The following is a 26,453-nucleotide window of genomic DNA, read 5'->3' on the forward strand; positions in this document are numbered from 1 at the left end:
TATGTCTTCAGGTATGTGAGTTAACCCACTTAGTGCCTTCATCCCTTTTTATCATTCCTTCATTTATTTACACATCCCACAAATATTTGCTACATGCCCACTAAGTGGCAAAAACTATGATAAGTTCAGGTGACACATCAAAAGCAAGATGGGTAACAGTCTCTGATCTCAAGGAAAGTATTATAGTGGGGAGAGATAAAATACATGAAATCATTTCAGAGTGATAAACATTTGAAATAAAATGAGAGAGGAGAGGATGGCTGAAGACCTGGGACAGAGGGATCTTTTCATCAAGAATCCATTCACTGTACTACCAAAGTGTGTCAGACTGGAGTCCATGTTCCCACACGTGATTAGCATTGTTTCCTGTCTCTTGTTTTCATTCCTCCAAGCCTGAAGAGGGTTTTCCTTTCTTTCCAGATGGTAATCACACTCAGGGTATTCCCATCTGTTTTTTTTGGTAAGGCTTTGAAATCAATGTCTTCTTACCTCTGAGGGAGGAGAGAGTGGGGGAGCTTATCTTACCAAGCAGTACAACATTGAAATAGTTTCCCTGAAATGTTCATTGGTATAGTAGTGTGTGTGTGTGTTCTGTACACACTGTTTGTACAGCAGAGTATATTTTTGCTTCAATTAATTCCTTGAACAGCCTAGCTTAGCAACTGTAAATCAGTTTGCCAGATTCTAAGTGGCTGGTGAACTGGAATAAATGAGGCACACAATACACAATGTAGACAAAGTAGAAAGGGAATCTGAGCAGAAATGGGGTCACACAAAAGGCATCAACAAGGGGCAATTGTGATCTCAGATCAGATAAGATCTTCATGCATAGATTTTCATACATGTGTCTGCAACACAAAGACATATGCTTAAATTGCCTGCTAACATGACATTTTCATTTTACTCACTATCATTATTTGACATGCAAACAGACACACAATTAGACACACACACACACAAACACACACACACACACAAAATCAAGCATATACATGTATCAGCCAGCCCATCCAAAGAATTCATCACAGCACTGAATGTAATATTGAAAAGTGAGCAACAGACTGTCTACTAAAAGGACAATGATTAAATAAATCAGAGAACATGCATAGAACACTATGGGTTGTGAAAATGATATATAAAAGATTTCCTGACTAGAAGATGTTCATGATACATTAATTTTAAAAGTAAAATAATAAGATTCCACAATCCTGGTTTTGTAAATTTATAGAAATGTGTGAACCAAAATGTAAACAGTAGTTTTCTCTGGGTGGAAAGATTAATGTAATCTTTACTTTCTTTTTATTTGCTATGTTCTAAATATTAAAGACATTGGCTACTATTTATTAACTATCTTCTGTGTGTCAGGAACATGTTCACTATCTTTTTTTTGATGATTATGTTACGCATGCTCTTTGTGTCATCCTATATCCACTCATTTCTTTGTTGTCTTACTAGCCTAGCCCAGTGCCTAAAACAGGAAATTATCAAATATTTCTGGTGCAAATATGTGTTTAACTTTGCTGCTCGAACGGGGATGGGTTCCCAATTACCGATAGGAAAAACCCCCAAACCTCCCAAGCACAGTCCTTCATACCTAAGACGGTACTAATCCTTGGCTAACAGACTTTGGGATGTGATGTTTCCCCTCCCTTGCTCAGCCTTTTTCTCCTTAGGCTGATGCTAATTAGCACTGCTAAAAGCTGAAAGCTTTAAAATTATTTTCTTGCAAAGATGATAATTATATGATCCTACTACTTTTACTTATAAACTTTTATTGTCCACACTTTTTTTTAAACACTACTAAACAGGCATAAATAGTCTTAAAAATCATTTATTAATGAACTCAGATGGGTGAGTCTCAAGCCTGGAGACACTAAATAAACCCTCATTTCAGGAGAAATATGCTAGCACAGGGCCTGCCATCCTACATAAAAGGGTTTAGTTGCCTCAGGCAACCAGTGATCAAGAAAACATCTGTGATCTACAACTTCTATGTTCCAACTGATTTTAACTCAATTGGTTTCTCTTCCTAGATGTATCTGAATATTAAAAAACAAAAAGTATCTGCATATCCAAGAAGGCATTATGTCCTGTTTAAAAAGGATGCTTGATACATTCAACATGGCATTAACATTTATTCCAAAATAATCAGCATTCTTTATGATTGTGACCAAAAAACTGGAGGTGGGGGGAGGGAATTGCAGTAGGACATACATTCATGAGATTCTTTCATTCATTTCCAGTGCCATCATTATACAAAACAGAAACAGTCACAAGGAAAATGTAAATGTTTTGATATTAGTTAACTGATATTATCAACAACTGAAAATTTCAAAAGTAGATCCCATAAAGTATAATCTAGGCCTAATGTAAATTTTCTTGTAAGAGCCCAAATGTTTGTATTCTCTGGAGGCTATGTTACTCATTTATTTTCACCTCACGTCAGCGGAATTTGTTGGTTCCATCTCTATGACAACCATTCAGAAGGGTGATAATGTGAAGTCTACCCACCCTCATGTGCACAGCCCGCCCTGTCCTGGCTGGCAAGGGCCAGTATCACCCTCTGGTTCAGATCAGCTTTCGGAGAATACAAAGGAACAATATTTAAAATCACCCCAAAACCAGGACTGAAAAGCAAACAGCACTGTCCACCTCTCAAAACTCTGGGGCTCTAAAGTAAATGAACACACCCGCTCACAGCCAGGAAGCAATATGGCCAATGTTCTGTTCGGCCACCAAGAGCCGAGACTGCTGGCCAGTATTCAGACGGCTGGAATGTGCAGTCCATTCATGTACTCTTGAGGCTTGTTTTGTAAGGAGGAGGAGACAGGCCATTTGCTTTCGAAATCAAACTCAGAGCTTACCACCCAAACTTTTACCAATACCCCAGTGGAAACGAAGCCCTCAGCAATACAAATACTTCCGCATGTGCATGCATGCACGCACACACAAATACACACACGTGCACACACACACTTGGCAAAAACACTAGTTCTTGGACAGTTTATTCCTGTTCTCCTATTAATAAAGAAATGAACAATCTGAAACTAACAGCAATGCAGGAGTGATTAGGCCAGATCTGGCTCCTCTAATGATGGGAGGTGAATCACTGTATCTAGGACAAATGTCCGCACCAACCAGCACAACCTGTGTGCTTATGCAAAAGCAGACAAAAGACACAAAGATGATGTGCTTCCCACCCAGTCTAGCCTGTGCCCTGAGCAACACACAATGGCAAGTTCTGAGACTTTGGCGGGGAGTGGGAGAAGCTGGGGCACAGAAGAGTCATGTAAATCAAATCACAGCACTCGTGTTTCTCATCAAGAAATACATTACCATCCTGAGTTCTCCAGTAAGTTCCGCAAAATTGTCTGTGGTACTGAGCAGTTATAATAGCCCATGCCAATATACGATCTCCAGATTTGATTCTTGTTGGAAATGGCATGCAGAGTTGCAAGGATTTCATTTTCACCTGATTGTGGGAAAGAAAGAAATGTTACAGAGAGAAAACATCTCAAAAGAGAGCTCTAGGTATAGTTTAAAGCCCTAATTTTTTTCAATATTGACATGAGGAGAATAGCTATATGGAAAATATAAGAATCATCCTCTTAGCAACACTAAGAACTAGATGCAGAAATCTGGGAAAAAAAAATTGCCACACAGCCCTCAGTTACTCTTCAGAGTTTTTTGTGGCTCTTCTTTTTTTGGTGTTATTTGTCAGAATTTCTCAATTTTTAACACTTGCCTCATTCCAGGTTTTTTCTGCTCCCTTCACATGTTTTATTTACACTAAATAAAATTTCTGCTCTTAGCAAATAGTATTTACCCTTTTAAGTTGCCTTATGCCAATAGTTGGTAGGTCTTAAATAACACATATGAAGGGTCTTTTATAAGTAGCTGATCACTTATAGCTATAACTTATAAAAGACCCTTCACTCAACCAAGAAAATATCGATTATAGTAAAAGAACCACGTGCAATTTTAACCAGCATTTTCCTTAAGGCACTAAGGTAATTAAGGAGTAATTATAAAAGTTCTCAGATACAGGCAAGACCCTGTTTTGGGTCATTCATATAATAACAAAATAATAATTGGCATCTGACATTTTAAGCACTTACTCTTTGCCAGGAATTGTACCAAATGCCTTCCACGTAGCTCTGGAAACTGAGGCTTGAAGAGGATCACTCACCTAAGGCTACGCAGCTTTAAATTAACTACCGAGTTGAACTCCAACTTCAATACTTTTCCCGATGGGCCAGACTGTGATCTCCTACATTTATAGCACTTACACTGAAAGCTACTTTCTAGATACAGATGACCTACATGCTTCTTTCCCTGCCCCTCTGCATATAGTTAGATCATACGCATATAGCTACTAAAGTTTAACTGAGATTTAGCTACTTAGGCAAATGTCTGTCCTCTTTAAGATCTTAGGGACTCAGTCACTAAATCTTGGAATTTATTGATTTTATTGTTACAAATCTAGGCACAGCCATCTAAGATGGCAAACTGGCTAGGAAAATGCTTCCCAATATTTTAATTCTACTGAACTCTAAGTGACTATTATTTTCATTAATCCTCCTTCATCCTCAATGAAAACATTTTCACCCTTGGCCGTGCCCTCCCATCCCATTTGTTTTCACAGTAAATAAATTCACGAGAGATGTGTCATTTTGTCAGACTAGGCTAATAAAAGAGAGAAGTATCAGTTTGTAAGTATCAATTTCATGAGTAAATATAACCCAACTGCCTTATGATGGACAATCTTGCCTTCTTCCACTGAAAGTTTAGGACATAAAAGTGAACATACAATAAAACAATATCTGAGGAAATACCTAAGTACAGTATCTTTAGGAATAATCATGCAAGAAATGCAATCACTTTCCAAAGTCTTCTTAGGGTACAGTGATTGAGAAGCCCAGTAGGAAGGGAGATTAATTAGTAGTGCCTGGCAGACACCCAACTCAGCAAGGCCAGCTTCAATTAAGATACTGTGCAAGGAGGACAGGTCCCTGTTTCATATTATGCCAGGAGGACAAAAGGTCCAGCTCTCAAATGAGAATAGTCTTTGAAGGACTTTGTCAAATCAAGAGTTAACCTTTGAGAGATAAAGAATATTGAATAATATAATTTTTCCCCACATAATAGAAGATGATTCTACTGGTAGTGTGGATGGGTCAGAGGGGAGACTTTGAAAATAGGGAGAGATAGTAAGAGGCCAGCACAATAATCCAGGAGGGAGATGGGCCAGGGAGTGTTGTGAGTTAAACTGTACCCTCTAAAAAGATATGCTGAAGTCCTAATCCCTAGAACCTAGACAAGTACGTAAAACATCAGGGGCTGCTATGAGAGATGCTGATGTTTATCTGGAGACCCTAAACTTTCAACTAGAATAGTGGAGGAAACTGACTTTTTCCTTTTGCAAAAAAACACATTCTCCCCAACCTCCCAGCAGGGCTGAAGATGTTAGTGCAAGTTCATGTGTTCAGTGAAAGAACCTCAGTGACAGCACGGTGCCTTTCTTGTCCATTGGTTCTGCAGCCTCCTGCCTCTTACAGCCTCCTATTTCCCTCGTCCTGTCCTGCATGTATGCCTTCACCACCTCCTATACTAGCCAGGGACCCACCGCCACATCCTACATCAGTTCAGGGCCTCCAGATACATATCAGCACCACTCACAGTTGCCAACATCTTACACACCTGGATAAAACACTTGAAAAAATTTAGAGGCCAATTAGCATAAAAGAAGAGCAAAATAATTAATTATAGATAAGAGAAGCATAAATAAGTTCAAACTTGAGACATACAAGTTTTTAATCCTGCAACAGACATACTCTAATCGCTACAGGATCAAACTTTCCAAGCTCCTGTGGGCTCTGTCCCCACCTAGCTTGGGGCCAATGTGAACACAGCAGGCCCTCCAGGATCCACAACTTCCAAATTTGTGGAGTTCAACCAAGAATCAAAAACTTTCAGAAAAAAAACTTTTCAGAAAATTCTAAAGAGCAAAATTTGATTTTGTCATGTGTTGGCACCTATTTACATATCATTTACATCATATTTACAACTATTTAGATAGCATTCACATTGCAATTACAGCTATTTATATACCATTTACATTGTATTAGGTATTATAAATTATCTAGGGATGATTTAAAGTATATGGGGCGGTTGTATGTAGTTCAGTTCAGTTCAGTCTCTCAGTCGCATCCATCTCTGTGACTGCATGGACTGCAGCACACTAGGCTTTCCTGTCCAAAACCAACACCCAGAGCTTGCTCAAACTCATGTCCATTGAGTCAGTGATGCCATCCAACTGTTTCATCCTCTGTCATCCCCTTCTCCTTCTGCCTTCCATCTTTTCCAGCATTAGGGGCTTTTCCAGTGAATCAGTTCTTTGCATCAGGTGACCCAAATATTAGAGCTTCAGCATCAGTCCTCCCAATGAACATCCAGGACTGATTTCCTTCAGGATTAACTGGTTTGATCTCCTTGCAGTCCAAGGGACTCTCAAGAGTCTTCTCCAACACCGCAGTTCAAAAGCATCAACTCTTTGGCACTCAGCTTTCTTTAGAGTCCAACTCTCACATCCATACATGACTACCAGAAAAACCATAGCTTTGACTAGATGGACCTTTGTTGGCAAAGTAATGTCTCTGTTTTTTAATATGCAGTCTAGGTTTGTCATAGCTTTTCTTCCAAAGGGCAAGTGTCTTTTGATTTCATGGCTGCAGTCACCATCTGCAGTGAATTTGGAGCCCAAGAAAGTGAAGTCTCTCACTGTTGCCACTGTTTCCCCATCTATTTGCCATGAAGTGATGGGACCAAGTGCCATGATCTTAGTTTTTTGAATGTTGAGTTTTAAGCCCAGCTTTTTCACTCTCCTCTTTCACTTTCATCAAGAGGCTCTTTAGTTCTTCTTCACTTTCTGCCATGAGGGTGGTGTCATCTGCATATCAGAGGTTATTGATATTTCTCCCAGAAATCTTGATTCCAGCTTGAGCTTCATCCAGCCCAGCATTTCACTTAATGTACTCTGCATTTAAGTTAAACAAGCAGGGAGACAGTATACAGCCTTGATACACTCTTCTCAATTTTGAACCAGTTCATTGTCCCATGTCTGGTTCTAACTGTTGCTTCTTGACCTGCATACAGATTTCTCAGGGGGCAGGTCAGGTGGCCTGGGATTTCCATCTCTATTTTTCCAGTTTCTTGTGATCTACACAGTCAAAGGCTTTGGTGTAGTCAATAAAGCCGAAGTAGATGTTTTTTTGAACTCTCTTGCTTTTTCAATGATCCAACAGATGTTGGCAATTTGATCTTTGGTTTCTCTGTCTTTTCTAAATCTAGCTTGAACATCTGGAAGTTCACAGTTCACATACTATTAAAGCCTGGCTTGGAGAATTTTGAGCATTACTTTGCTAGCATGTGAGATGAGTGCAACTGTGTGGTCGTCTGAACATTCTTTGGCATTGCCTTTCTCTGGGATTGGAATGAAAACTGATTTTTCCCAGTCCTGTGGCCACTGCAGAGTTTTCCAAATTTGCTGGCATATTGAGAGCAGCACTTTAACAGCATCATCTTTTAGGATTTGAAATAGCTCAACTGGAATTCCATCACCTCCAACTATCTTTGTTTGTAACAATGCTTCCTAAGGCCCACTTGACTTCGCACTCCAGGATGTCTGGCTCTACGTGAGTGATCACACCATTGTGGTTATCTGGGTCATGAAGATCTTTTTTGTGTAGTTCTTCTGTGCATTCTTTCTACCTGTTCTTAATATCTTCTGCTTCTGTTAGGTCCATACCATTTCTGTCCTTTATTGTGCCCATCTTTGCATGAAATGTTCCCTTGGTATCTCTAATCTTCTTGGAGAAATCTCTAGTCTTTCCCATTCTATTATTTTCCTCTATTTCTTTGCATTGATCCCTGAGAAAAGTTTTCTTATCTCTTCTTGCTATTTACATTGTATTACATATTGTAAGTAATCTAGGGATGACTTAAAGTATATGGGGAGGTTGTGTGTAGGTTATATGCAAATACTGCACCATTTTATATAAGGGACTTGAACATCTAACAGTTTTGGTATCCGTGAGGGGTGGGAGGCGTGGGGGTAGGGTGGGGGAGGGGGGCAGAAACCAATCCCTCCTGGATACTGAGGGACAACTGTATTCCTTGATTGGTCCTCATCATAGCCTGGTCTTGACAATGAATTTTACATTCTACTGGGAACACAGTGAGTTGATAGAATGAGTAGAATTTGTACAACAAGCTAATGGACACTGGTGAACCACCAAGAGTAGGGCAAGTACTTGGTCATGCTTCTGAAAGTTATATGGTCTGAGAAAACTTTACCATTCACTCGTCCATTGCTCATCATGACCGGATAGAAGCCAAGACAGTTTGTGACTTGAAGAACAGAGTTAAGCTACTTCTTACTGTGATAAAATCAAGACCTCACCTAGAGATTAACATACTAAATCAGAAAGAGAAAGAGAAAGACAAATACTATATGATATCACTTATATGTGTGGTTTAAAAAATGATACAAATGAACTTATTTACAGAAGAGAAATAGACTCATAAACACAGTAAACAAACTTTCAGTTACCAAAAAGAAAAGAAGAAGGAGGGATAAATTGGGAATTGGGGATTAATAGATATACACTCCTATATATAAAATAGATGAACAACAGGGACCTACTGTATAGCACAGGGAACTATATTCAGTATCTTCTAATAATCTATAATGGAAAAGAACTCAGTAATATGTACTGATATATAACTGAATCATTTTACTGTATACATTGTAAATCAATTGTATCTCAATAAAAATCAATTTTATCTAAAAAATCTAGACCTCAGACTTTACCAGTCATATTTAATAAAAAACACTTTCAAAACACACAACTTAGTGAGTGTCTGAATTATTTCTGTTTGTTCACTGGTCACCATTTCTCATACCTACTAATGAAATCTTACTTTGGTCCAATCAGCACAAGAGCCAACTCAGTGAGTGCATTTAGGAGCCCAGAGTTTGAGTTAATATGTTAAGTGATGCCAAGATTCAACAGGCCTGGAGAAAAGGGGAGAAAAAGGGAAAGTCCACTATCAGTGGTCTACTGCTGAACCAATCTGAAATGGAACACAGCAGAAACAGTCTCTAAGAGCAAGTCTGGGGTCATGATCGGTCTAAATAAAAGCCCCAATCCTAACCATGCAAAGTACCCCATTGTACTTCACAACAGATCTACATTCCTTTCTTCCTTGGAAATGAATTCCTTTCTAGATAAAATAGCGTGGGATGCTTCATTCCAAAGTGGCAGCTTTCTCCCCCCGTATAGTAAGACAAGCATTTTAAAAAGGCAGTTGTGTCATACAAATGCTGGACAGCACAGCCCAAGGAAAGCTGTGTGGACAAAGAGGAGAGGAAACAAGATCAACTTCTCCCCAGAGTGAACCCCAAAGCAGCGCACATTCCTCACTCTTGTCCTTCCAACTTGACAAAAGCAGCTTCCTCCTGTAAACAGGCCCAGTTCCAGCAACCATATTCCTGAATGTGAAGGACAATGAAACAAACCAGGGAGGAAATGAGATAGGGGATCATTAAAAAACACTTCAAGGGATAAACAAGGTCCTACTGTTTAACATAGGGAACTATATTCAATAGCCTATAATAAACCATAATGAAAAAGAACATGAAAAACAATATAATTCATACATATACACATATAAGTGTATCTGAATTACTTTGTACATATGCACATATAAACGTATCTGAATTACTTTGCTGTACACCAGGAACTAACAGCACTTTGTAAGCCAGCTACACTCCAATAGAAAATACAAAACCACTTAGAGACACCCTGATGCCTGCCGAGGGCCTCATAGAGCAGCCAGTCCTGTGCCTTCCCAGCCATGAAAGTCCTCAATCCTTCAGCGATCTGAACAGTAAGTTCTTTTCCTGTGGAATAAATGTCTGCTTCTGACCTTGCTTACTCCTCTACCTCAGCACATTGCATAATGCCCTGGTCCTACTGTACCAGGAACAGAGTGCAGTGACCTGGGTACCACTCCCCAAGAATCTGCAGGTGGGTCTCTCACTGTTCTGCTTCTCAGAATTCAGAACAAATGCTTCCTCCTTCCATAATCCCACAGAAGAGCCTTTCCTTTGTCATTTGCACCTAAAATATCAAGGAGAACTTTGTACCAACCACTACTCCAAATATACTTTCTGATAGAAAATAAGCTGATTTAGCTGTTAAATTGCTAGGTCTAGGTTTTAATTTCACACATATGTCAACTTTGACAAAAACTGGGAAAATGTCATTAGAATAAGCAGGTAGGCCATATGGGTCAAGATACCTGTTACACTCCAACACACACACACGAATACAAATACATACACATTATTCCCCACTCTTAACACATTCCCCAAACACTCAGTATGATGATTGTTTTTGCCACAGTCATATGGGAAAATGATTTGCTTTTGCTTTTTAGACAATCTAAAAATAATATGCCTAAGTTATTACAGAGTATATCTAATTCTACCATTTATATTAAAAATAAATGTATATGCATATTATATGTTAACAGAATAGCTCTGGGATGATTCTTAAGAAACTGATAAATGAGAAGGCTTCTTGCTTTTCCCTGTGTATCTTTTCATGCTTTTGAGTTCGAGACAATATGCCTGTGTTATTTATTCAAAAATTTTAAATTAAAATGTTATGCACAGAACAAAATCCTCCTTGTGAAATACATTGGTGAAGATACCTACAGTCCCTGCAGTGGCTGGTTGTCCTCAGAGCATTTTCCACGCAGCCCAGCAGCACCCAGCATGGAGCAGCCACTCAACCAGCAAGAGCCATCCTCCCACGCCCTGCCCTTCATGTGCTTGGCAAGATGCTCAGAAAAGGACTCCAAGGAAATCAGCAGGACTGGAAACCAACAAACTCATATTTGAATTTGCCCAGAAAGGCCTTTTTCTGCCAGAGGGTGCAGGGAAAAGCTGGGGCTAGAATGTGAGGACAGAGACTGACTTAGCAATTTTCTTGCCAACTTGTAGATCCCTGGATTCAAAGCTGCTCAGGAACCATGAGGTGGGGTCAGGGGCTCACAATTCAACATAAACAAACCGTGGATGATAGCATATATCAGGATTTTCTGATTTCCTGAGTGGAAGCCAGAATTTGCCCTCATGTGCAACTCCATTCCCATGTGCAGCTTTTCTCTAACGTCACCTTTCTCCCTCCTCCATAAATAAGTGGGATTAAGCCAGGCTTAACCCCACTTACTCAGCCCATAAACCCTACTCCCTCTTATCTGTCAAGTTTCTTTCCCTGGAGAAGAAATTGCCCAACCACAGTCTGTTCAGTCCAGGAAGGTAAACCAGCCCATAAGTTCTGCATAATGAAGAATTTTGCTGTCGTTCAGTCGCTAAGTCGTGTCCGACTCTTTTGCAACTCTATGCACTGTAGCCTGCCAGGATCCTCTGTCAATGGGATTTCCCAGGCAAGAATACTGGAGTGGGCTGCAGAAGGACATGGAAACTCTTTAAACTGAAAACTCTGCAAGACTGGCAGGGGGGAGCCCATCCCACTTATCAGGACGTGGTCTGGGCAGCACCACACAGGCCTGATGCCCCACCCCCAATCCTGCCAGGTTCTTTCCCATCTTCTTGCTCAGCCAATTAACACCCAACCTCACCTAGCCCCTCATGACCCTCAGGAATTAGAACCCTCTGTCAGGTACTTCCAGCTTAGAAGAGCCAACGCGTGTCCAATCCACGTTTCTGATGGCTCTTTGTCTCTACAGTTCTACCTTCTCACCCAGGAGATACACAAAGGATACAGGCATGTGGAGAAATTTGTAATCCACCCCAGAATCCCACCAACTAAATTATAACCTCTTCATGAGCAGGGGCATAATGGTTTGCTAGGCACACAGTAGGTGCTCAGAAAATGCAAGAGAATGAAAATTCACCTAAACCCCCACAGAGAGTTAGCTCAATATTCACAATAAGTCACGCACTACAGAATCCACTAAGACAAATCAATGTGCAAATTGTTCTCACATCCCTAAAGGCACAAGCTTCAGAAAAACATTTCTAAATAGAAACTTGCAGCTATGAAGCAAGTTCTGTGAAATAATGCAGTGACTGCAATAATTTCATGTTTTCCGAAATTTTCTTTCCTTATTGTTTAATCAGTTAGTATATTCATGATATTTACAAAGTAAACACCCAGTTTGCATTTTTATTAAAATACTGAACATTTAACAAGTAAAACAAACCTCTGCAGTCAAAACCAGACCTAAGATTTCTAAAAGCAAAGCACAGTGTCATTTGGTGGGGGGAAAAGAGGACATAAGGAATAGAAAAGCCAGAGCACCTACCCCCCGACAAGCAGCTCACAACCTCACTGTTGACCAGCCCTGTTAGGGCTCTGAGTTGACTCAGGTTAGCAGGTCAGGGCCCCACTCTTATTCCCATAAGATGCTCACTGAGCTTCCACCCCAATGTGCCTCACATGTCCCAGCCTGTGCGGGCCTTGAAGTCCTTGGCCACTTGACTTCACCAATCCTCCACCTCAGCTAAACTCAGACATCCAATTTCTCTATTTCTGCTCCCCTGTCACTAAATGATGTTGGGTGAGGGGACCCTCGCAAACTTTTTTATAGATTCAAGGCATCAAATCTCAGCAGGGAACTTCCTTGGTGGCGCAATGGATAAGAAGTCACCTGCTAATGCAGGGGACAGGGGTTTCATCCCTGGTACGGAATGACCCTACATGCTGAGGAACCAAGCCAGTGTGCCACAACTACTGAAGCCTGCATGCTCCAGGGCCCTCGAGCCACAGCTAATGACCCCAAGCGCTGCAACTACCAAAGCCCACATGCCCTAGAGCCAGCAAGCCACAAAATACTGAGCCTGCATGCTGCAACTACTGAAGCCCATGTGCCTAGAGCCTGTGCTCCACAACAAGAGAAGCCCTCACAATGAGAAGCCCATGCACCACCACTGGAGAAGACCCCACTCTCTGCAATTAGAGAAAGCCTGCGCACAGCAACTAAGACCCAACACAGTTAAAAAAAAAAAAACAACTCATAAAAAATCTCAGCAGGTCTTCCATGCAAGGTGATCTAGGTTCCTCACGACCCAGATGGTCACTTTCTCACTTTTCTAACACTCAGTCTCACCCTTTCTGTCTCTCACTCAGATCAGCAGACAGGCAGCCCCTAAACTCCTCCCACCGCAGTGTCCTAACGTCATCAGGTAGACCTTCTCCCTGATGCCTAAGAAAAGTTCAGAATTTGACCCTAAATCCACAAGCCCTGACTTCACATTTATCCTTTGGCCTCTTGGATTACTTCATCTCAGGCTACTCTGCAATCCATTCTTTTCCATGCTCTATTTCCCCATGTCCTGGCTTCTACTTTCTTCCCAATACTACATCACTAGGAAATCTTGCTCATTCTCATTAATTCATTCAGAAGAGTCACTAAATCTGTAACTCCATTTCTAGTCTCTCACTTGAGCTCTAGACTTGTATTTTCAACTACTGCTTTAGCTTCTTCAAATGCATATTCCACCAACACCTCAAATTCAATTTTGCTCAAACAAGGCTCACGGTCTCGTCTTCCTCCAGGACCTCCTCTTCTCCCTGTTCATGCTGTTAATATCACCATCACCCCCAAGACACTCAGCCTAGAAACTGACCTACAGTCCAACCTGCTGCCCCTCTGGGCCAACCACCATGTTTGTACCAAAGCATGCTTCCCAGGCTACTTCCAGCCAATTACTAAGCCCAGTAGAACTAACGCAGGCCCACTTCTGTAAAGATGTGGGACTCCTCCGGTGGATGACTTTGGCTCCAGGACTCAACTCAGACTGACCAAAAATTTAGATCTGTGTTGCAGTCTCTGATTCTTCTTACCCAATTCTCCTTTCATCCATCTTCTCCACCACAGTCAGACCTGCATCACAATCTAAAAGCTCCCCAGTCTTCCCCTGCTCCCACTTTTGCATATCTAATATCCTTGTAGCGACTGCTTCCTGGTAGACCTGAACTAACGCACATTTAAAATTTCACCTCTAACCTCTCCAATAAGTTCCCAGTTGGTCTCCTTGCCTGTATCTCAGAGGCACTCAGCCAAACACAATTTGAATATATTACTTCCTTCTGTAATAACTGTCAATGTCTCCCCATTATGTACAGGAAAACAAATTCTTTATCACAGCTTTGGGCCCTCCATACCTTGCTTTCTATACATCTCTGCAGCTCAATATTCTATACGTAGTTTACTCACCATCCTCAAATAACCATGCATGTCTACAATTCCAAGCATTCACCCTTTTTGTAGACCTGAGGAGCTATTCAGTATCTGAACCTACAGTCAGGAATCTTTATCACCCTTTACCTCCTGACTCTTGCATTCTCAGTGCCTAAACAGTATCTTATTTTCTAATGAAGTTTTTCAATAAATGAGGAATGAAAGTAGATGGAGAGGGTCATAGATGTAGATTTGGGGACAGTAGCTTATAACCCGACGGTAATGAAGGGGACTAGGCTGGGAGATTTAGGGTATGAGCAAATGGCCCTATGTACCTTAACAGTCCTCAAGAGTAATGCCATGTTTAAAACATGGTATAACTGATTTCATTTTTATAGCACTGAATATTTTTTTAAAGTTAGGTAAAATTCATTATCATTTATAATACTAAGTATATGCTAACTTAGATGAATGTTGTAGTGTAAAAAATATGTTTGCAGAAGACCTTCAAGGCAGTGAAAACACCCTTTATGCTACTATAATGGTGGCTACATGTCAGTATACATTTGCTTAATTTCACAGAATGTACAACACCAGGAGGGAACCCTAACATGAACTACAGGTTCTGGGTGATGATGATATGTCTCTGTAGGTTCACTGGTTATAACAAACGTCCCATTCTGGTGGAGGATGTTGACAGTGAAGGAGTCTCTGCATATGTGGAGGCAAGGGCTTATACGGAACCTCTCTGTACTTTCTGCTCAGTGTTGCTGTGAACCTAAAACTGCTCTGAAAAGGAATGTCTATTTTAAAAAATTACGTCTGTAATCTTGTTTACACTCCTCCCTTCAAAAGGTAGAAACTAATTCCCCTTCCCTTGAATTTGGACCAATCTTAATGACTCACTCTAATGAACAGAACATGAAATAAACGATGCTATAGGACTTTCAAGACGAGGTTATAAAAGGGATATCTTCTGCCTGGCTTTCCTTCTCTCTTGAATCACTGGCTCTGCAGGAATCCAGCTGCCATGCTGTGAAGACACTCACTCAAGTAGAATGTGGACTGACCTGTGTGAGGGGGCACCAGCCCACCACCCCCCCAACAGCCAGCACCAACTTGCCAGCCATGTGAATGAACCCTCCTGGAACTGGTTCCTCTAGCTCTGGTTGAACATCCACCAGTGTGGGAGTGAGACCACACAACCTCATGAGTGACTCAGAGCCAGATCCTCCTAGTTTAGTTGCTTCCGGATCCCCGACCTCAGAAATTATGAGGATAATAAATGTTCATTGTTTTAAGCCAGAGTCCTGTAGTAATTTCTTATAAAGCAAGAGATAAGGAATAAAGCAACTTTTCCAAAGAAGAGCCAATACTTTAAAATATTGTTAAAGAATTTCATGTATATAAAATCTTTGATAATGCTGGATGAATCCCTTGATCCTTTACCAAGATGAAGGGGAAAAAATTGTTTTATATTTTAAGTCCTTTGTCTCAATTGCATGACCTATTTGGCACCTCATCACCTTATGTCAGCATGTTTGTGTCTTTGTATGTCAAAAAATAAGAAAGTCCTGTGAAAGGATTCCAATCCAAAATGGAATCTAAGGATATGAAAATGGAGAATCTCACACATGCTCCCTCAAGACTGAAACTTGAGAACTGAGAGACTGATTTCCTGTAAATACCTGATTTCTAGAAGGCTGGGACTTATCTGAGACCAATGAAGATCCACCAAAAATCTCTCCATACACAAGTCAACAAACTTACCGTCTGGGTTCTGGCTGGATGGCCCTCTCTTTGTGCTCCCTACCCACAAACAGAGCCTGCCCTAGACTTTCAACTAACTTTCCAGCTTCTATAGCATGTGTCTCCCAAATTGTAATTCCTCTACTACTCCCAAATAAACTCAAATTTCTGGTAATTTGAGCTTGCTTACCTCTTTATTTAGGTTCTTTATTCAGTTTACCTCTGTATTTAGGTTGATAGACCAAAACATGTTAATGCTTAAAATGATACTTTACAAAGAGTGACATTTCTCACTTGGTGTTCTAATTTCAAAAGGAAGGGGAAAAAAACTGTTTATAATTTATTTTAGAATGCATCTCTTAACTATTTTCACTTTTCCACTTCTATTGGGATACACCACCACATGCTATTTGTCTGACATTATCTGATATAATAAAAAGTATCACTAGTCTTTGTGTTTGTGTATATCCTGAGTGACAGGAGTATCTTGTGTTATTCATAACAAGCGCTTCTGAGCACACCTAGGTATCTTCAAATAGATGAGGTTCAGTTCAGTGACTCAGTTGTGTCGGACTCTTTGCGACCCCATGGACTGTAGCACACCAGGCTTCCCTGTCCATCACCAACACCCAGAGCTTGTTCAAACTCATGTCCATCAAGTTGATGGACAACCATCACATCCTCTGTCATCCTTTTCTCCACCCACCTTCGATCTTTCCCAGCATCAGTCTTTTCAAATGAGTCAGTTCTTCACAACAGGTTGCCAAAATATTGGAGTTTCAGCTTCATATCAGTCCTTCCAACGAACACCCAGAACTGATTTCCTTTAGGATGGACTGGTTGGATCTCCTTGCAGTCCAAGGGACTCTCAAGAGTCTTCTCCAACACCACAGTTCAAAAGCATCAATTCTTCAGCGCTCAGCTTTCTTTATAGCCCAACTCTCACATCCATACATGACTCCTGGAAAAACCAAAGCTTTGACTAGATGGACCTTGGCTAGCAAAGAAAATATCTCTGCTTTTTAATACGCTATCTAGGTTGGTCACAGCTTTCCTTCCAAGGAGTAAGCGTCTTTTCATTTCATGACTGCAGTCACTATCTGTAGTGACTTTGGAGTCCAAAAAGTAAAGTCTCTCACTGTTTCCATTGTTTCCCCATCTGTTTGCCATGAAGTGATAGGACTGGATGCCAAGATCTTAGTTTTCTGAATGTTGAGTTTTAAGCCAACTTTTCACTCTCCTCTTTTACTTTCATCAAGAGGCTCTTTAGTTCTTCACTTTCTGCTATAAGGGTGGTGTCATAGATGATGGTGGGGTCCCTAAATAGCCTCGGACGGGGCTGGTCAGCAGAAAGACCAAGTGATTAGAAAGGTGGAACTCTCAGGGCCATTGACCTCTAGAAGCAGGAAGGGCAGAGGAGCTGAAGAGTAAGCTCTATAAAAGCAACAGATTTGATGAGTTTCTAGAATGGCTACTAATTCCTGTGCTGGGATGTACCCCAGTCCCACGGGGACAAAAGCTCCTGTGCTTGGGACCCTTTCAGATCCCACCCTATGTTGTTGTTGTTTAGTCTCTAAGTCATGTCCAACCCCACGGACTGCAGCATGCCAGGCTTCCCTGTCCTTCACTATCTCCTGGAGTTTACTCAAATTCATGTTCATTGAATTGGTGATGCTATCTAATCATCTCATCCTCTGCCACCCCCTTCTCCTTTTGCCTATCCTATGTATCTCTTCATTTAGGTGTTCACCTGTATCCCTTATAATATCCTTTTAATAAACTGGTAAACATAAGGAAACATTTCTGTGTATTTCATGAGCCACTCTAGCAAATTAATCGAACCACAGGAAGGGATCCAACTTATAGCTCATTAGTCAGTGCTGCAGCGGTAAAGAATCTGCCTGTCAATGCAGGAGACGCAAGAGACTCATTCGGTCCCTGGGTCAGGAAGATCCCCTGGAGGAGGAAATGGCAACCTGCTCCAATATTCTTGCCTGGAAAATTCTATGAACAGAGGAGCCTGGTGAGCTACAGTTGATGGGGTTGCAAAGAGGTGGACATAACTGAGTGACTGAGCACAACAGGTCGGAGCACAGGTGACAATCCTGACTTGTGACTGACATCTCAAGTGGGGGCAGTCTTGGAGGGTTAATATGTGAAGTCTGATGCTATATGCAGGTAGATAGTGTCAGAAGTTATTTAAATTGTAGGATGTCCCAAGAATTGAAATACTGCTTCGTGGTCCTGAAAAACATCCAAGAATCCCCCAAATCATCAGTGTAATTATTCTGTTAAGATGCCATCAAAGATGGCATGCCTAGCACATTGAATTTTGCCATCTTATTTTTCTCACTGAAGGTGCGGCCTTTTTGAGTTTTCTCCTTCTTATAATAATATATTTACATACACACACAAAAAAAACATACATAGTCAATGTAAAGATATTGTCTTTGTTTCTATAGATACAGGAGATATCTATAGAAGATATATTTCAACTTTTTATAGTGCTTTCAGAAATCCATTTTTCTATTCAATTTCACATCATTTCTGTACATTTACAGTATTTTATTCATAGTTTTATGACACATTGGACATTTTAACTTTTGAACTCAAGTCACATTAAGATGTAAGCCCACTGAGGATAGTGATTATGTTTATTCATACATTTATCCTTGCAATGCCTTACCAGTAGTAAATAGACATAAACACTACAATTTAGACAATAGGTTGACTGCACAAGCTTTCAGTCAGGTCAGCAGGGGTCTGCCCCATAAGAATTAATGACAAAAATATAAGGACAACAGACTACTATGAGAGTCTAAACATACAAATAGACATTGGCCAGACCATATATAACTACAAAATTTTCACCTACCATTTGCAGCAACCTGCTCAGGAAACCAACCCCCTAATCCACAATAAACCACCCCTGAGCCAGCTTGCTACAGACTAGACTTGCAGAAAGCTGTCTTTTGCTATCTCCAGTGACAATGGCAGAAAATAAACAATAACTTCTATAGCAATTGGCCTAAAAGAGCCAGGACTTGATTAATAACTGACAACTTCACTAATCTTGGGCCCTGCTTCCAATCTAGAACCAACCAGACAAACCTGAACAAACAGCCTTAAGCAATCACAAGGAAAACCCTGCTTTAGTTGGAAGACTTGCTGTTGTTGGCCTACCTACATCTTGCTTAGGCCAACAGGGTGTCCCTGAAGGCCGTCCTACTCCCCTGTACAGCAAAAGGCTGACTCCTATAGCAAGTTCAGAATAAACAGCCTTTGCTTTTCTCATTTGGCTGGTCTTTGTTTATTTCCACAGTTGTATAAGAAGAATCCATTGGAATTATCCTAAAGATGAAATAATAATTCATATGCTGGGATCTCAAGAAGCCAGAAATGGCCAAAGGAGGGATTTGTCACAGACTGCAGGCTGCACCTGACAACAGACTTAACCCAGCTGAAAGACAACTGATGTCCACAGCCAGGAGAACAGATGCCCTGTCGGTGTCCTCGGGGTCAGTTCAGAGGAGTGGGTCACCTGGGTGACAGAGTTGCCACCTGCAGCTGCATTGCACAACCCTGCACCCTTCACTCACTGCCCTCCATTAACCATTTGTTAAAATCACTCTAAACAATATTGCTTTGAGAATTAGGTTGTCACAAGTCCATCAAAAGTCTCATTCTGACAGCTCAGCTGCCCAGTTCAGGTCGAACAACTTGAACATTTAAGGGTTTAGTGTCTCCTCTCTCTTCTTAATAAGCATGCTCAAAATAAACCATGTGCAATTTTCTGTAAACTTGAAGCCTGGCTGCTTCTGTGAAGTTATGGGCTACTTCAGTCTGGTTCACTGGAGATGACTTTACTGAAAATACTACACAGAGAAACATATAGCTGAAAGTGAGTGGTGTGATTCATAAAGTATTTAAGCTTTATATTAATTACAAAATAAATACATAGTTACTGTAGAAAATCTAGAAAAAAGCAGAGGAATAAAAAGAAATCTAAAATCATTCATAATGGCACCATCCAGAGAGACGAATGTTTCCATTGACATAAATCCTAGTTTTTTTCCTTTGTGTATGCCAGTGGAGGGTAGGGGTTCACTTGAATGGGATGAACAAGTAGCTTTGTTTGTTTCTCTAAAGTATGGCTTACTGTGAAGCCGACTGAGATCAAGGCATTCTTTCAAGGCACTTCCTTACCTGTCCAACGGGACAGGGAGCCTCCTGCGTGACAGCTGAACAATCCATGCTTCCCTGACTCTGTCAGCCCACTCTGTCCTGTACAATCTATTCCCTCTGGCTATAGCAGTCTCCCCTGGTGTCATCCAACAGAGCATTACTACTCATCCTTCAACACCCAGCTCTGACCCTGCACCTCTGTCACCCCTTCCCTCGCCCCAGCGGTGGGCCTGAGTGTTCTCAGACCTGGGCTCTCAGCCCACTGCAGTATTTCCACTAGGGCAGCTGATGGAGTGATTCCAGTGTGTTGGGCTTGTGCACACCTGTAAACTGGATACTGAGGAAGCGTCAGGACAAGGATTTTCTACTTTAGGGGACAATGAAGAGGACTGGAGTGTGAACAGGGCCTGCACTGTATGGGTTGAATTCTGCCTCCACTGCTTACCAGTGGTGACCTTGGGCATGATTTTTACCCTCTGTATGCCATGCTTTTTGTATTTATTTTGGGCCACGCCACACACACGTGGGATCCTAGTTCCCTGACCAGGGATCCCTGCATTGGAAGCGCAGAGTCTTAACCATTGGACCACTGGGGAAGGACTGGTTTGTCCATTTTAAGTCAAAGTTGATAATGATAGTTACCTCAAAGGGTTGTAATAAGGATTAAATTAATATATGAAAAACATTTTAAAAAGAGCCCAGGACATGCTAAGTACTATATATTGGTTTGAGATCATAAAGTTATGAATAAGAACCCAAGTATCTCCATACTGCTTACAGCTCTCACAATCTTCTGTTACTCAGCAATGAGGGATTTAAGACATGTACTAGCTCTTAGTTTTCTCTCTACTCAGTGAACAAACGTTTGGTCTAGAATTCCTTTGATTATGGTAGAACACGGGCACTCAGCTTTCGAGTGAAACCAAGTTTGGATCATGCAGCTCCACTAGTAAATGAAAACGCTTCCACTAGTGGTTACCTGTACCAATTTGCTCCCCCCATGTGGAACACATTCAATAACCATTGCAAAGTAAAACACTGCTACCTTTTTGATGCATTCTGCACCCCATCCTCCCTATCCCCACTCCCAGCTCACTTCCAAGAAGCAAGCTTTGTTGGAGAGCCGATCCACTTCAGGGCAAAGGAGACTCCTGCCAGTGCAATATTTTCTGAGTCTCCTCAGTCTAACCAGATGGAAGCAGCCCCAAACTTCACAGAAGCTGGGTTTAAAGTTTACACATAAATTATAAATTACTTATCAGAAGTCTGCTTCCAAAGGAAGGGGGAGAAATGGAATCTCCCAAGGTTCAAATTATTCAGCTGGAAACAAGCAGCGACACTCCATGAGGCTAGGTAACTTGGACATGGTTCCTAGACTCTGATGCTCTTAAAAGAACATTTTAGAGTATATAGTAAAAGGGCTGACCTAAACATTTTATGATTTTGAAAGACTCAGGAAGAAATTTACTTGTTCAAATATTCACTGATGACTTGCTTCAAAAACATATAACTATGCTAAACATCCAATGAATCAGGATTCTGATTTCCTAAAATTGAAATAGATAAGGCTTCTAACCATCCCCAGGTCTCAATCAGTTCAAGCAGACAAAAAGTTCATATTTTCTTCTATAAACAAGGTTCCTTCCATCAAGGGAAATGGTTCAGATTTGAAACCAATAAAGGAAGCAGCCCTCAGCACAGCGTGAATTATAGCATCAGTCAGCTGGGGGCTGGACGTGCTTCATACCTCAAGTTGTATACTTGAAAACAAAATAAAGCCTACCTTCCACATAACTTTTCTGTTCTCAGACCTAAAGCAAATCAATTATCTTCTCTTCCCTTGACCTCAGAAGACATAGCATTTTTATGATTCAAAACCAGGAGAATACTTTCCTGTTTATTAAAAAAAAAAAAAAATTCAGCTCTGCCTCTCCACTTGAGTTTTGCGTTTGTTGTGTAAATTCTTGCTCAGTCGTGGATGTCAAATAATCCTGAGACCATTAAAATATTTTAAAATATAAATTTAAATTCTAAGAGTCTATGGGTAAATTAAGATTTCTTAAAAATCATTCAGACTTTAAAAGTACTGGTGCCGTTCAGTGGGTATAAATAATAAAATTTGGATCTGAGATGGAACAATTGGAAACTACTGTGATATAAATAACCTCGGGGTAGGAGGCCAGATGTCTGGGTCTCCCACTTTTGTCAATCCCCTATTTGCAAGACTGTAGGCAGTTTTTTTTTCCCTTCTGAGTATGCCGATCTGCAGAGAAGTGAGGACATCTCCCAAGCCAAAGGATGGGACAATCATACCTGGACAGGTGCCTGGCAAGTTGGGAATCCTCCGCACTTGCTTGCGCACTGCCTCCCCCCACCCCCCTCCCCAGGAAGTTTGCTGGCTCCTTGTGGGGCGCTGAGACAGAGAACTATTCCAGGGAGCCGAATATATTGCACCCTCTCCCGCCCGGTGCGGTACCCAGCGCTGTTTTATCTTAATAAACATTCTCCCTCCTGAGCAATCCTGACCCACAGATGGACTTTCAGAGACCACAGAAGACAAACAGGCCAGAGCAAAGGAGTCTCCCGGTTACTTACAGACAGGGTCATCCATTTTCAAGGGTCTTTTCAGGCGGATGCTGGCAGGGATGGTCTTCTCAATCAGTTCATCAACGCTCTAAAATTAAAATGCAAGCTGGTGAACACTGAAGGCAGAGGAAAGTGCTTCTGAGTTAAAAGTCACCTCTGTATTTTGCATATACAAAGGCTTGTGGGGACTTCACTTAAATGGTCTAATTTAGCTTCTTTTTAAAAAGGACAACTTTAACAAACCAAAATTCACTCCGGGGGGGGGGGGGGGGGGGCGGGGCGGGATTAGGGCAGTAATTCGACCACTCTGGCTTGGATTTCGGAGATAATTGGATAAATCGGGAGGTCCTTCTCTTGCAAAGTTAGAGCTCATCAGCAGGGCCGAACTAGGTTGTAAAATACACGCTTTTGAGGCGCGAAGAGCTGGTGGAGGAGAAAGTAAGCTGGTGGGAGAAGTCTTGGGCACGCGGACCGAGCACGCGCGCTGGCTTCCACACCAGAGCCCCGGACCAGGATGCAGGTCCCGAGCGAAGCGAAGCAGGGCTCCTGGTGGGGGCCGGGAGGCCGTACGGGCAGAAGGCGGGGCGGGGGTGAGGCCCGGGAGAGCCGGGTTGGGGTCCTTACCGCCAGCCCCAGGGCCTGTAGCATCTCCTTCTGGTCTTTGTCCCCGGGGCCGATGTGTCTCCGAGCGAAGTCGTCGTGTCTGGGGAGGAGGCGCTCGAGGAGGCGCGAGGCCCCGGCCCCGCCGCTATCCCCGCCGCCGCTACTTCTGTCACGGCCCCGCGGCGCCCACCGGGGACCTGTTCCTCCAGCCAGGCGGCGGCCGCCCCCGACTCCGCAACCCAGACGCAGCCCCCAGGCCTTGGCACACGTCTGCATGGTGGTCGTCACCGTCCCCTGCCTGGGCCCGCGAGGCTCAGCCGGGCTTTCTGCTCCTTTTCTGGTCGTAGTCCCCTGGGTGGCGGCTGCCCCCAGGTGGCTGAAGCCCCTTCCCGAAGGATGACCGAAGGGACAGATGGATGTTCAGAGGCAATGAATGGGTGCCGCGCCGATCCCGGACCCGCGCGCAAACTTGTTACTCCTCTCGAAGCACCTGCTTCGCACACTTTAAGCGTCGTTCTGGGGGTGGGCAGTGGGTTAGGCCCAGTGAACGCACGGCCAATGGGAGTGAACGGAAGGGCGGGGCAGGGTCTTCCCTGCCCCGCCCCCTTTCCCTACCCCCTCCTCAGGCCCTCCGCGGGCTCCTCCTGCTCTTCGCGCGGAGCCTTCCATCCTCAATTATTCCTGCTCCATCTCTAGTGGATGCAGGGACCGGGACCCTCCCTGCGATCGGTGCCAGAGGCAACAGGCGAAGTGCCTGAGGGATTCAGCTGAAATGGAAGGTGATTCCGACAGGGAGGCCAAACTCATAGAGCTGGTTAGTCTCTATTAACTTCAGGGTAACTCCCTGTCATATACCTCCTGGAAACCAATATGCGCAGATGAGAGTTTTTATATAGTTGTGGGATCATGAACAAGTTATCCAACCTCTGAGATTCGGTTTCCGCATCTAACAGAGCTGGATAGTATTTAAAAAGAGATCGTACATTGAAACTACAACCATAACACTAGCCTTGAACTCTTCTCTTATCCCCTTTCCCGCCCTGCTCCCTCCCCCCGCGGGAGGGGTGTGTGTGTGTGTGTGTGTGTGTGTGTGTGTGTGATATAAAAAATGCAAAAGATACAAATGTATACATTTTGCACTGTCACCTTAGTTGAAAAATTATTTATACCTGGATATTTTGGAAATCCAATTTCTCTAGCTAACTCTTGAGATTTTTACCAGAATGAGCCTTCAGAATTCCAACTCTCCTAATATGAGGAAGAGTGAACGACAGAACATTAGGTGTACTAAGATTAGGGAAAAACAGAACCTGTCCTCTTTCTCCTCTAAGCTTCATCTTCAGTGTTATTCTGCACACCCTGGGTTCTGTAAGTCACAGGCACAGAGAGTAGGCAGAGAGGCAGGAAAGTAGAAAACAGACAACTGTAGGCAAAATGTGTGTGTGTGTGTGTGGCAGGCGGGGTAGGGGGTGAGTGGTGAACTAGGAAGGCCTGGCTGAATATCTTTGAAGATTTTCACTAGTTTGGAATTGAAATTACAGCCTTAATAAAAGTTGGGAGATATCCTTGGTGCTAGTTGCCGTGGGATAAGACAGAAGCAGTGTGCATTTATTCCCCATTCCTGACTATTCTCTATGGATCATAGGGGCTGGAAGCAAGAGAACTATAATTCCCAGCTTAGCTCAGGCTTCTAGATGTTGTTAGTCTTCTGTCAACAAGTTACACTTGTGTGAGAATTGGAAAATGGAATAAAAGTAGAAACCATTTTCTTGTTTTTCTGACAGCAGCAGATATATATATGGATGGCAGCAGACATGAAATAATTCCTTACCAGCCATCCATGTTTGTGCAGCAAGGCAGCTGTGATACACATCCTGTGATTTTCCAACCTAGGAAGCAGCAGGAATTTCTCGCTGTCCTGGACTAGAACTTCAGTGGTTGACCTAAAGATAATGGTGTTCTATCTACCCTGTCTCTTGCTTTTCCAGTCCTTCCAGTGATTCTACATGCACCACTTTTAATCCAGGTATTGCTTGAAATATTTTGAGTGTTTTGTTTGTTTTCCTATATAAACTTTAACAAAGATTGTAACTGAGCCCAAAAGTAGCTATCTGGCCCAATTCTGTTTGAAGTCAATGATAATGTTATCACTAGTGGAGGATGAGATCATGATAGTTTTAGGCAGAAATTGAAAGTTATTTAAATTATCAGTGGGGGGCTTCCCTGGTGGTTCAGTGAAAAAAGAATCCGCCTGCCAATGCAGGAGCTGGGTTTAATCCCTGATCCAGGAAGATGCCACATGCAGCAAAGCAGCTAAGCCCTTGTGCCACAACTATTGAGTCAGCGCTCTAGAGGCCCTGAGCCAAAACTACTGAAGCTCTAGGGCTTGAGTGCCCTAGAGCCCATGCTCTGCAACTAGAAAAGCCACTGCAAGGAGAAGCCACCGCGATGAGAAGCCTGCACGTCACAACTAGAGCGTAGGCCCTGCCTGCTGAAACTAGAGAAAAGCCCGCACAGCAACGAAGACCCAGCATAGCCAAAAATAAAATAAATTAATTAAAAATATATATCAGTGGGGAATAAATTTCCTATTGAAGACAAGTCTTTGCTAGACCAAATAGTTGCTAAGTTAGACCCTTCTGGTGGGAATGATATAACAAGGATTATGCTGCTGCTGCTGCTAAGTCGCTTCAGTCGTGTCCGACTCTGTGTGACCCCATAGACGGCCGCCCACCAGGCTCCCCTGTCCCTGGGATTCTCCAGGCAAGAACACTGGAGTGGGTTGCCATTTCCTTCTCAGAACAAGGGCTATAGAGAGGGCTAATTGCTTCTGAATGCCGTGGAGAGTCTATCCAGCAAAATGACAGCTCAGGGACTTCCCTGGCGGTTCCAGTGGTTAAGACTTTGCTTTCCAATGCACAGGGTGCAGGTTCAATCCCTAGATAGGGAGCTAGGATCATACTCCCCCCCCCCCCAAAAAAAAACCAAACAGAAGCAATATTGTAACAAATTCAATGAAGACTTTCAAAAATTATTTTTAATTTAAAAAATGA

The 26,453-nt window shown here is 42.3% G+C and overlaps 1 protein-coding gene across 2 annotated transcripts in view; it reads right to left on the bottom strand.

Moving 5' to 3' along the window:
- GLDC (glycine decarboxylase) overlaps positions 1-23,900 on the bottom strand; it is an 83,922-nt gene extending 60,022 nt beyond the window's left edge. For both annotated transcript variants that reach the window (XM_070480457.1, XM_070480456.1), the window contains exons 1-3: positions 23,422-23,900; positions 22,807-22,885; positions 3,337-3,472 (exon numbers count right to left, since the gene is read on the bottom strand). In XM_070480457.1, coding sequence (XP_070336558.1) covers positions 3,337-3,472; positions 22,807-22,885; positions 23,422-23,676 — 470 coding nt within the window. In that variant the 5' untranslated portion in view covers positions 23,677-23,900. The remainder of the gene's footprint in view (positions 1-3,336; positions 3,473-22,806; positions 22,886-23,421) is intronic.
- Positions 23,901-26,453: the final 2,553 nt, after the last annotated feature.

The sequence above is a fragment of the Odocoileus virginianus genome, chromosome 18, assembly GCF_023699985.2.
Source record: "Odocoileus virginianus isolate 20LAN1187 ecotype Illinois chromosome 18, Ovbor_1.2, whole genome shotgun sequence".
NCBI lineage: Eukaryota > Metazoa > Chordata > Mammalia > Artiodactyla > Cervidae > Odocoileus > Odocoileus virginianus.